Raw genomic sequence first — 13,004 nt, forward strand, 5'->3', positions numbered from 1 at the left:
AGATACAGGAAGGAAACAAACTGCTGCTGTACTTGCTACTTTTATTACTTTCAAAGCTGCTGTGACTTTTCCTAATTACTTTTAATTAGGAATTTAGTAAAGCAGGCAAATTGCTAGGTATTTTTGCAAATATGAATGCAAAATGAAACACAGAAAATCCCCTTGCAGATCACTCTGCCACATTTAATGACATTACAGCATTGTAGTTTGCACTCAAAAATCATGAAAACACAAGAAAGGTAGTCATCCATTGTCTTGAATTTGATTACAGTCCTATAAAACCATTTAAAAGCTCTTTTTAAAATCCTGGAAGCTCAGAGACATGAATCAATCAGCATTTGTAGGAGTTGCCCTTTCACCCTTCTGCAGGTCAGATACTCCACAGACTGATGGAATGATAGCAGCTGGAAGAGAGTGCTGGGGATCAGTCTGGCCCAGGCAGGACCACATCCATGATTCCTTTAACACCCTCCCTCAGAGCTGTGCCAGAACTTCCCACATCACTGAAGTCTGACCCTGCACAAAGGGCAAGGGAACAGTGTGCAGCGAATAAAAAGAAATGGTTGTGCCTTAGATTTCAAGCTGATGCAGAAGGCAGCAGAAATCTCCAGAAAGCTTGTTCAGCAGCTGCACCTCCTGGGACACAGAGGCACACACAAGAACGTGGAACACACAGCCCATCCTGTCACCAGTGCAGCTACACCAGACTCATGTATACCTCACCCACTTCCCTAAGTGCTTGCCAGACTAAGTGCTTCCATCTGTTCCTCATCTACATCCCCAGGTGACTGCAGGGTGCTGAGCACACACAAGAATCCCCATCACACTGCCAGTATTCCAGCAGGGAAACATCTCCAGGTTAGATGTAAAGCTGCTAACAGAGATGCACAATGCCCCAAAAAAAGCCATGTCAGATGGATTCATGGATTAGTGATTTTAGCTCCTTGCTTCAACAAGAGCAATGAATTCCCTTATCAGCCTGTGCAATTTGCACCTCTCTATTACTGCATGCTACAGCCATTTACATTTTTGGCTCTTTATTGCTGCCCATCCCCCTCTTCCAAAAACCATGTAAGACTCCATCTCTTAACAGTGGTATTATTTTGTTGTCTTGTACTACTCTAAGCTTTTCTACCCTGCTCCCCAGACTCAATAGGTTCTTTACCACAAGAAGTCTCTAATAATGATACTTTTTTGCCATTCTTTTCCTTCCTAGCATTTTGCTGTAGGACTGTCACCAACGAAATGTAGCATCTCTAACTTATAAATCCAGAAAAAAAGGATGAAGTTGAGGACATTAAAAAAAACCAACAAACCTTTCTAGGAAAAATACTTTCAAGTTTTAAAGGCAACAGGAGAAACAAATTGTTTATAAAACATTCATAGCACTGTGGTACAATATAGCAAATGCCCTCTAGCAACTTTAAAATCTCAGCCTCATGTCTTATGTACACTGACTGCAGGTGAGGCAAGAAGGATAAAACAGGACAGCTTCTGTATTGCTACTGAGGCTACTCAGGATTTGTATTTTTGTTTAATATTACAAAGTGAGAATTTGTTGAGGATTCTAGCCTAACACAACAGATGTTGGAAGATGAAAGTTAAGACTGAAAACAACCTCAAGGCATTTTCTAGTTAATTATTCTGTCTCCAAGTACTATCGTAAGCGAGCCAAGCAGTCGCAGCCAGCATGAGACTTTCAGGGGAACCTAAGAGTAACAGTGGGGGGGAGGTTCCCCCCTTCAAACTGTTTATTGGAGAAATTCAAGCCAAAACAAACATCTATCTCTGTACAGAAGCATAAAGTACTGTGCCTTCCAACACATGTTGGTGTTCCACAGCTTTAGGATTCACAGTATCCCAATAAGCTTGCTATAAGGTTTTGAAAATGACAAACCTTAATTTCCATAAACAGAGCAAGACAATGTCCTGCAAATATTAGTGTCAGTACATTATGCTAGGGCATACAGGAAAGATTTTTCCTTGTATCACTTGCAGTCTTTGTCACAGCCAGACATCTGGCTTTGTACATGTTTGTTTAGTGCAGCCTGCCCTTCCCATGAGCACTGCACTCCTCTGGTGGTACAGGCTCCATCCATCCAAGCAGGGTCACACAGCACTGCTTCCACTGAGGACTACACTGACAGCTTCTTCCACACAATGCCTCCTGGGAACCAGCAACAACAGCTCTCCAGCAATCCTGGACACTGCCTTCTGTCACCAAAGCTGTGCCACTGCCAGCTCCAGCTGGGTGAGTCACTGAGTCTGCAGTGCCATCAAAAGCATCGACTGCTCCTCCTCTGGGCTTCCTCACTCCCTTCCCTCGAGTTCAGGCATCCACACAGCAAACTACACAGGGCAGCTGACCTGAAGGAAAACTCAACCTTCCTGCTTCCCAGGTGGATTCCCAGCAGTTTCCTGACCCAGACTGCTGAGCAGCGATGTGACTGCTACTGCTACTCATGAGGGAAGGGGCAGAAGTGAGGGCTCGGGAGCAGGGACAGAGGGAAGTCTCCCGCAGCACTGATGCTGTAAACCAGACCAAGTGGCTGTGGAACCAGGATGCATGAGAAGGAACTAAACATAGGAGTGCTCAAGAAGTCTACCATAAATACCAAGGTTAATGAAGAAATCCTCATCTTCAGCAGCGTTGTGCGTGAACTTTGCAACATGGTGAAAACACACATGAAAACCATCATTTCACCAGACTAACTTTCCTTTCAGAAATAGTATTACAAAGGCACAGTACATACTTTTAATTAAATTCTCCACTGAAAGGCTGGAGATTATACCTAAGAAGTCTGATACTGTTGGCTACTAACATCTGCTGTCTGTCTTTTAAAGCAGATGATAGAGAACTCACTGATTTACCATGTTCTCCCCCATTACTTCTGCTCTGTATCTGAAGGAAATTGTATTGATACAGATAAAAGGAGTTGCCACAAAGATGGTTCAAGCAAGAATATGAAACTGTGGTTAAAGTGATGTTGGTGAAGAGTCTTTATGAGGCTAAGAAAAAAATCTTCAATGTTCCCCACTAGTTAATGTGCCAGAGCAAATTACAAAATGGATGATTAATTTCTTTCTCATGAAAGAGTAAATATACAGGAAACGCGAACTGCTAGCTTCAAAAATCCACAGCATCATAAAATATGTACTTGAACTCCAATACCTGAAAAATACAGCACATCAAAAGATCTTGCCCACTGATTAGCTATCAAGTCTCATTTTTGTGACCAAGAATTTTCATGTTTGCTATTACCTACTTCCTAGAAAATTACACAGAAGGAAATAATATCCATTTGTCTGTATCAACAAAAAAAGGCAAGACAATTTAGGTGTAAATCCATGGAAAGAATTATTTAGCTCTTCTCAAAGGAAGAGCTGAATTCCTCCATCCATTTTTGTAACAGAAAAACACAATATTTAATTTTGAGAAAAAAATTATAGGACATTCATATGAAAGCTTTATCAAAATTTATAAAGCATGACAAAGTCACAATCATTTTCTAAGAAAGCAAGCAGAGAACACACAAGCCTTGCTTGGGAAATAGAGCTTCTCAACTTGGATTTTTGTGTGTGGGACACAGAGCTGTCACTGTTGGGCTGCTGAAGGCTTCCATGACAATTTGCACCAAACTGGAGGTCATCGCTGTACTTGGGAGAGCAGAGAATGCAAGTGGCTGCTGGACTGGAACTGAGATACTTTCCCTGGATCCCTTCTGCACTGCAGACACACACACACATTCTCCAAAAACCCCTAAATCCCTCAACTCTTGGTTCTGTGATATTTATGAATTAAATGATAAATGCAGATGATTTCACATGATCCTGAAAGACACATGACAGGCTTAATACTCTCTGCTAGGAAGACAGGAAAGAAAGCATCACTACAACAGTGCTGAAATCATTAGAATTCAAAGAAAGGGAGGCTGCAGGGGCTGGTTTCTTGCAAAGCTTGGTGGTTTTTGCCCTTCTCACTGCAGGTACACGTGTGTCAATAGAGAAATAGCTCTATAATACCAAAATACAGCAGTCAGTTCCAGACTGTCATGTTTGCATTGAAGAAACAGATGAATTATGCTGGACAAGCCAAATACAAAATGTTCAAGACAGCTGTCAGATCAGTATTTCAATGGTCTGTAAATATGATGTGTATAAATATATTCCCACTGATCAGCTCAGCATCTTCCTTACACCAATACCTCTCTCCATGTTACCTGAACTGCCACAGTGATTTATTTACCAAACCACCAGAGCCAAAAAATCACCTTCTATGTTTACTGGTGTGGAATCCTTTGAACCCCACAGGGAAATCCCCAGGGCCTTGCCCTGGAAGAATATACCATAGAGTCTCCACTGAGGCTGAGAGAGACTTCCCCATGGGGACTCACAACACTGATCCACCTCAGGTTTCATTCCCCATATGTTCCTAATTCTTGTGGTTTCCCTGTTTCCTCATTGGTTCTGGTATCCCTGGTGGCTGGCCCCATCTTCCCTGCAATGCCCTTTGCACCACCCCCATGCGCTCAGAGCCTTGGCCACTGACCTCATACTTAACCTTGTGCACAGCCAGTGTTTGTGTTTGGTTTGCTTTTGGGGTGCTGCAATAAAGCTCACTGAACTAACCATATAAAGGCCCTTCCGCCTCTCTTGGCTGAGCTAGCCCTGCTGAGTGTGGTGTGAGGACTTGACTGCCTTGCCTGAATGCTCACCCAAGCAGCTTTTCCACAGGAGATGCTCACTGGGAATTAGATAACAGCATCCACCATCTAAACACCACGCTGCTACATACTGGTTTATCACATAGCAGGCAGTATTAAAAGCTACTAGCAGCATATTAAGTTCTAAGCAACAAGAAAAGATAGCATTCAAAATCACAGCTGAATCCTTCACAACTGTGCCAAGTGTTACACACTTTTCATTAGTTACATAGAATTGCTTCTCACCTCAGTTTATAACCAGATGGTTTCTATCTATCTCTCAATACTTCAGAGAAAAACAGAGCTCACCAAAATACTAAGATCCTGCTTATACCAATGCTTACACCTCTTCTTTAAAACATCTGATAAAATTTTCCATGGGATCAAATGGCTTTCAAAAAATTTTTATCACCATCTGAAGATTAAGCTAAACCATGAACATTTGTGTGTTTTTCTTGCATTTTCCTTCCTTTCATGATGTTCCAGTAATTACTCTGTACCACTCTGGTAACTCGCAGCAAGCTCCAGTGAGAGCTTTCTTTCATAGGAAGTGACCCTAAAATTCACTGTTTCAGATACAGCTCTTCTAAAATACCCCAAACCCCCTGCTCCTTACAACTCTCCAGGAATCTTTATGCTAAAAAAAAGGCTCTAGGCAGAGCCCTCTGACACATTAAAGATCATCTTAGCTGTTGCCTTAAGACCACCCACCTCTGGTCTCTACATTGACACAACTGTACCACCTTTAGGCTCAAGGACATTCTTCTCAAAAGCAGCAGCTCGGGATTTGAAAGCTGATTAGACCATAAAGATGTAAAAACTATGAAGAATTTAGATAGAAAGACCAGATTCTCATCTGCTCATCTCTGGTTTCCCACAGGATAGTTCTCCCTCTCGATGTTAACAGGTTTATCATTATTACCAGGTATCCCAGAGGACTGCTAGAGCAACCACAGTCTTCCCCAAACACACCACTGAACTGAAGCACAACAGTAACAAACCCACAATGGGTATTAGCAAAACGGCTCTACAGATTTATAGCCTTGCTTTTAAAAAAAAAAGCTTGTTTGCTTCTGTTGGTTCTTTCTTTTCCCTTTCTTTCCCATGCACTAAGCTGAAGTCAAGATTCTGCTGGCAGAACCAGGACAGTAACATGCATTCCCAATACAAGTGAAACTGGAGATCTTACTTACCTGACAACACCCAATTCTCCCATCCAAAAGTGCGTTGTATGAACAGAAATAATTCTACATCAAATTATACGCAATCAGCTATTAATTTTCTTTTCTATTATTACTGATTTAACACTAAATTAATCTCTCATTAAACAGTCATAACATTCCAGGATCATTATGTGTTTTGCATTGGCTGCAATATAAATATCCAGCTTATTTCATTTGTTGAACATTCAAAATATTTGCTAATAATTTCAGTTGACAAAAGAAAGAAAAAGAGGGTTTGTGGATGTGACAGCCTGGTCAGAGAGCGAGAAAACCAGACAAGTTTTTCCAGAATTGGCTTGTGAGACTTTAGGGAGTTGAAGATAAACAATGATGGCTTAGTATTATACACAACCTGCAGGTGTTGCTTTCCTACTCTCTGTTTTCCTCAAAGACTGTTTATAAGGAAGGTGTTTGTTGACCAGCCAGTCAGGTGAAATGCACTGATTAACTGACCAATCTGGTCTGTGTGTGTCAGAGCAGTGTATAAAAGAGAGACTCCAAAGCAAGGTGGAAGCTGGGCAAACCAGCCTGCTGGTGAGTTTGTGTCTTCCTTACTCCACAGCAACAAGGCTTCCAAATCAACCCTCTACATTTTACCTAGAGTAGATGAGATGTATGATGTATGATTAACGTAACAAAAGCCAAAAGGCTTTCCTCCAGGGTTTGCAATTCTGTAGCTGCCTTTTCCTCTGTGCTGTCAAATCTGCAAAACTCCAAGGCGTTTTCTACAAGTGCTAGGGGGTTTTTTGCTTGGTACTTTTTGGGGCATTTGGGGTGGGGAGGGTCACTTATTTCTACTATATCAGATTTCAATTCATACCATGCTTTCCTTCAATAAATATTTTGTAAAGCACATAAAATACATTTCTTTTCACTCTGAAGATTTAAGAGCATTGAGGAGTTCTGCGTGTGAATTTCCCCATTCTGAACTCTAACTGATATGCCTCACAGGGAACTTGAGATAATTATTTTCCTTATGGAATGTTTTTGAACGATATGGCATAATCTGGTGTACTGAAAAAATGCAGGAGCCTTAATCTGCTATTTCTTACTTAGGTAAAATGCAAATTGCTTTCATAGGACATGGTCCTTATCTAAGAAAGCAGCAAATCCTGCACAATGAACACACCATTAATAGTAATATAATCTTCTGTGTATTCCACATTCTTTTTTTAGTCAGATCTATAATCATCAACTAATTCACCCCAGTTTACCCTGAGGTTAAACAAAAATAAAGAAATAAACCCAAGAAACTTTCATTTTAGTACAGGAAATTAAAAGCCTAGAAACTTAAATGGTTGTGAAGAAAAATCAATATTTTATTCAAAATTAGATTTTAAGAGTTTCTGGTATTAGATATAGAGGTTTCAATTTCAATTAAAAAGCTGTATTGGGATGCATAACAATCCATTATAAAAGTGCACCTGACCCCTGGAGAAACAAAGAAGCTGGAAGAAGCCTTCTTACAAATTCAGGAACACATTAAATCATATGAGTGTGATCTGAAACACAGAATTCTTCAAGTTTTAAAAACAGACATTGAAACTGAATTATTCAAGAGAAAACGTTGATTTGTGACATTTTCAGAACATCACACTTCCTTGACAGAGATTTTTCATTTCTCTGAGACTTACATTTATTCAACAGGCATAAAATGGACTTCTCAAGCTTGCTATTGAACATATTAATATTTGCTCTTCAACTTTTATTTCCACTACATTACCACAAAAGTGTAAGAATACTTATGCCACTGTGTAAATTACAGTGTTCTTCAAAGAACTAATGATCTTGAAATTATGCAGCCTCAAGGCTACAACACAGATCAGATTCACAGGAATCAGTAAAATCTTTGCTCCAAAAGATCTATGCTGAAGTTTTATAACTCTGTAACTCTGAATGACAAAGTGAACACATTTTTTGGTACTTAATATCTTAGAATAAGTGTATCTGTAGCTGTGCTTTTTTTCCATTCACTTCCTTAAGATGCAAGTTCAAGTTTTTAAACTGGTGATCATCAGAAGAATTGATACTTTACTGTTCACTTACACAAAAACCAAATCAAGTGGTGAGTCTTTCAAGTACAAGTTCAAAATAGGAACTATTTCAGAGTAAATTAGCCCAAATTTTTCACATTACAATTGCTCATTCAATTGGGTGTTTCAGAAACGGAGCAGCACATTTTTGCAATTGCAGTTTTTAAGAACTCCTAACCAATAAGGACTATTAACCATTTCTATGTTAACCACAGAGCAAAATGACAGATTACCTAAGTATTTGCATTTATCATTTGGTCTCCATTTGCTACGCTGAGCTGTGTAAATGGAATATGAAGTTAGACAAAAGGAACACAAGGAAACATCTGCATTGTGTGGCAAACCCCTAGTCTATAGCGACAGTGGGAATGAGTGAACACCTCCTACCTGTGGGCACAAAGTCTCAATGTGATTTGCTGCCATTTGGACAATTTTCGTTCCATCTTCATTTGTTGACAACGAACAAGCAAGATTGGCAACCTTAAATAAAACAGACAAACTTAAATTAGCAATCAGCCTTGTAAGCAAGTATTCCTGCTCAGACTTCAGACCTGCCAAAAAACATCTTTGCTAGAAAGCCTTCATTTTGGGGGAGAAATATTTTGTCAAAGAATGTTTTTGAACAGGGAAACACTGCAGGAGGGAAAAAGAGCTGTGGAAAGAGGTGACAGTGATGAGAAATCTTACCACCTCACCCCAATTTAGGCTCAGCAGGTAACAGCTGCAGAGTGGTGTTTAGAAAATAGGAGGAAATTTCAAAGAGCCTAAGGTTTCAGCAGATTGCCTGTGATCTTGCCCCTTAATTTTTCAGAGCCCTTCAAACCATAATCAGCTTTTACACTGTTCTTTTAAACTTACTTTTAAGACCTTAAAGCTCAAATAAAATTTATCTTGATGTGTTGTAATTAAACACAAAGTAATTTCTGCCCTGAGCCATCAACAAATTATTCTTTTAGTTAGTGGTATGGTTTTCCACTGAAATGATCATATCATACAGCATATACAGTGCAACCAACAGTGATAACATATATGGAAACTTGAAATCTGTGGAACAACAAATCTATCTTCTATTGTAACATACACCATACAGATACAGCTTCCTTTAAAGTAAAAATCTCTTCCACAATGCTCCACAAGTTTAATGGATGAAGGAAAAAGTATCTCACTGCAAATGAATATCACCAGGCTGAAAGAGACAGGTTTGACAAAGGTGAAGACAAGAGAGGCTGAGACACTGGGATCCAGTAGATCTTTTTATCCTACTGCAGTAATATCGAGTCCTTCTGTAAACGACTCCACACTTGTCAACCATCACAGCCTTCCCTGAAGCAGCTGCACTGCCACAACCTCTCTAATGTTAATGCAGACCAAAAACTGCCTGAGAACCAGACCTCTGCAGTGCTGCAAATATCAACGCAGACAGCCACAGTTACTTTGGAGTTACCCAAAACTCATACAACACCTTCTACGTTCAGCTGCCATGAAATAAAAGCAAGTCTTCCTTTATCAGCATTTTAGGACACCACCACTACTAGTTCAAGAATGATCTACTACACCCAAGGCTTTTATTATTCTTATTTAAATGATTGAAGGAATTAAAAGGTATTAGTCAGTGCATAGACAAATAAATTACTTTTCCTATTGAAAATTCAGAAGAGATTAAGAAACACTTTCTGAAGGGGACGATATTTAGAATGTATGGCCTTCCACATTTTGTGCCCACACAAAAATACTTTGCACAAGTTTCCCTGGCATTCCGATACAATTAACTGGCTCCCTACCCATGTGATATATTATCTTTTCCACATTAAAAAAATGTTTAAGACTGAAGAAATCCAGTTTTCATCAATGCAATGACACTGTATTCTCTTTTATTTGAAGTAAACTGCCATAGGTTGGTTTTTTAATGCAGTATCTGAAAAAAATGGGTTTGATTCTATGCTTCCCTTCCTGACTCTTCAGCTTAAACTACCCACAGATTACTTTATATCATCACAATACAACCCATACAAAAAAACAACCAAAAAAAATTAGTTGTTTTTCTTTGGAGCGCAGGTCAGAGGTTTTCACTACTGATCCCAACAATTAATTCATACTGGCTTCAGTATTTTAATTCCTCTGCCCCAGTGACTGAGGTGCTTGTGTATGCCTAATTTAAATCTATGTCCACTCACACTTCCTTCCTACACCACCTATGTAAAATGAAGCACTCTACAGGACTCAGTGCAAATATCATTGATTGAAGAACTCTTCTATGTCTAAAGCAGTAACATCTCAAGGGCAAAACAAAAAGGCAATGCCAGCCATTCCACCAGGAAAAAACTCTCAGCAACTTTTTTTTTTTCTCTTTACCATAAGATTCCTCAGGTTTTTCAAATTCATTTGGCAGGTTCAAGAAAAACTTCATTTTCATTTCTTGGAGTCCAGTACAAATGTGTGTGATACGGAGCTTGTGTTTATCAGTGAGGAACTGCTCTAAGCAGTTTTGTCCCTGTCTTGATGAGCAAGGCAGATAGAGTTTACAGCAACTTCTTATCCTGTTTCCTAGTTACGCTGGCTCCAACATATCAGTACAAATACAGTCCTTGATGCAAATTGTGTCACAGTCACAGAATAATAAATTAGGATGAAAGAGGTTTCCAGAGATCATATACTCCAACCCCCTATTCAAAATATGAGAATGAACTTGAAACCGAGAGGTGCCAATGTCTCAATGTAACAGATCAGCATCTGGGGACAAATTCTGTGAGTCTTACTAGATATCATGTGGGAGATTAGAAGGGTAAAATAGTGTGGCTCTTCCCTGACAAAGCGTGCTCAGGTCAGGAAGGAGCTCTTAATGCACAAGTATTCCTTTTTATTTGACATCAACAGCAATAAGGGCTTTTTTAATATAAGAGGAACAACTTTATGATCTTATGCTTCCACTCCTGATCCTTCAGCTCTAAGCATTCCTTGTTGAGGGCCAATTAAGAACAGTATTCTCAAAGCACAAGCAGCAAATCAAGGGTATAAGCACTACAATTTTATGTTAGGCCATTTTACAACACAAACAGAGGTTTGTAATATTTAGAAAAGGTATCTTAAAAATATCTATTATGTTGGATGAAGTAGTATTGGCTACTTTGGAATAAACACATGCTATATTTTGGATGTGTATTTGTAGTTCATACTACAGTGCATTGCCAGCAGCAGATTTAGACCTTTGCCTTTCATTTTGATCCATGTTAATAAGGCTTCTGTTTCCATGAGAAAATGGGTGGAATTTTCTTCTCCTGGCATTGAAGCAGCACTTGTCCACGTGTATCTTATGCATAAGTAAAAGGGCTTTCAGTCAGTCTCAGCAGTAGGTGGTGAGGCTCACAACTCTTCCACCCAAAGACAATTCAGATCCCTGGAAGTCATTAACACGGCCTCAGCCATCAGCACACTAACTGCTGGTGCTTCCCTCAGCAGTTCCTGAAGAGATCTTCTTAACACAAATCCAAAACACAATAATTCAAATCACATGGAAGGAGGCAAACTCCTGGGTGTAATTTTTCCAAGCAGGAGCAAGGGCATGTGTGCACCTGAAGTCTCTTTTGAGGAGGTAATGTTGCTAATAAGAAGGATAAGCTGTTCCAGCAACAGTAAATGTCTATACTCCCTAAGAAAAATTCAAGCCCTAGTGTTACATGACCTTACTGTCATGTATCACACACATCTCGAAAGGTTTTTTGCAATCTGAGAAATCTTCATTACACCACAGTCTCTCCCCTAAGCAGTATAAACTACACAAATACATCACATTTCTTTTGTATTCTCTGGAAGAAACTAGCTTCCCCTAGGGGACTTCAAACACAGGTACACTGCAACTTCAAAAACAAAACTGCAAAATGAAAATCCAAGATTGCTCTCAGTCAGAAAATAATTGTCCTTCTGAAGAGCAAAGTTTGTCAGGACAAATAAAAAGCTTTCTTGTGGGCTGGTCTGATTGAAATCAGAACTCTACCAAAAAAATAACGACAATTTTCTCCAAACATTTTTAAGACACTAAAAAAGCAGTTACACAGCTTTTCCTTGAAAACATAACAAACAGAGAACAAACCATTCTTGATGAGGTTTAGCAACATCAATTAATACACTAATTAAGGTGCAGTGGGAAAATAAGTCTTTGAACTGAGCATGCAAGTGCAGCACTGGCAGTAGATAAACTATTTCATTAACTGCATGGACTTTTAGACTGTGAAGGCACTGAAGAGTGCATTTTTGATGCCCATTACCTGTACACTGAAGATATGCCAACACACATTTCCTTTTATTCCTGCTTTTAAGTTATTAAGAAACTTTGTACAGGCACTTTAACTGGTGTTTTTACTATTGGGCAAGGGTCTACCTTTCTGTATTGTGGAGGGGGTTCCTCTCTTTAGAATATGGTGAACCCCAACAACTTTTCAGGCTAGAAATTGCTGAAGAGTAAGATTTGGGTATTGCAGATACACCCGGTTAAAAAAATAGTTCAACAAATTGTATTGCTCTCCTTGATTTATACATTACACGGGACTTGCGTATCAAGGAGACAGCACAACTGCAAATGTGCATCAGTTTTAAGTTTTTCAGTTTCAGTTCCCACTCTTTACCAAACAACTGAAAGGCAAAGAAAGACACACTTAAAGGCCATGAGAGATACATTATACATGAACAAGTTCACTCTGTTGTCCAAACTTCCTTGGGGTGGAAGGCTTTTTCCCTTGTTAATGCTCACACAAGTGCATTCACACTGTGGATCCCCGAATGTGCTCTCCCCAAGCAGAAGATGAAGGCTTTAAGTGAAGATGAAGACTCAAACTTCATTCAACCTCAGATTTCCCAATGCTTTCCACTGGGTATTAATGCAAAACAGAAAACACTTTTAGGCAAAACACCCTGGAGAGCCACTGATTACTTCCAGTGGATTTCCAGAAAGGTGTGGTGATTCTTAACAGCCAACTCGCCAAAGCCATCTACTGCTGACATAACCTATCATCCTTTCTGTAGACAAAAGGGACATGTCCCCAGTCCCTTAA

The 13,004-nt window shown here is 39.6% G+C and overlaps 1 protein-coding gene across 7 annotated transcripts in view; it reads right to left on the reverse strand.

Annotated features, from left to right (window-relative positions):
- CTNNA3 (catenin alpha 3) overlaps window positions 1-13,004 on the reverse strand; it is a 427,418-nt gene that overhangs the window by 136,369 nt on the left and 278,045 nt on the right. For all 7 annotated transcript variants that reach the window (XM_064429667.1, XM_064429665.1, XM_064429666.1 and 4 more), the window contains one exon: window positions 8,347-8,439. In XM_064429667.1, coding sequence (XP_064285737.1) covers window positions 8,347-8,439 — 93 coding nt within the window. The remainder of the gene's footprint in view (window positions 1-8,346; window positions 8,440-13,004) is intronic.

The sequence above is a fragment of the Passer domesticus genome, chromosome 8 (assembly GCF_036417665.1).
Source record: "Passer domesticus isolate bPasDom1 chromosome 8, bPasDom1.hap1, whole genome shotgun sequence".
Lineage (NCBI taxonomy): Eukaryota > Metazoa > Chordata > Aves > Passeriformes > Passeridae > Passer > Passer domesticus.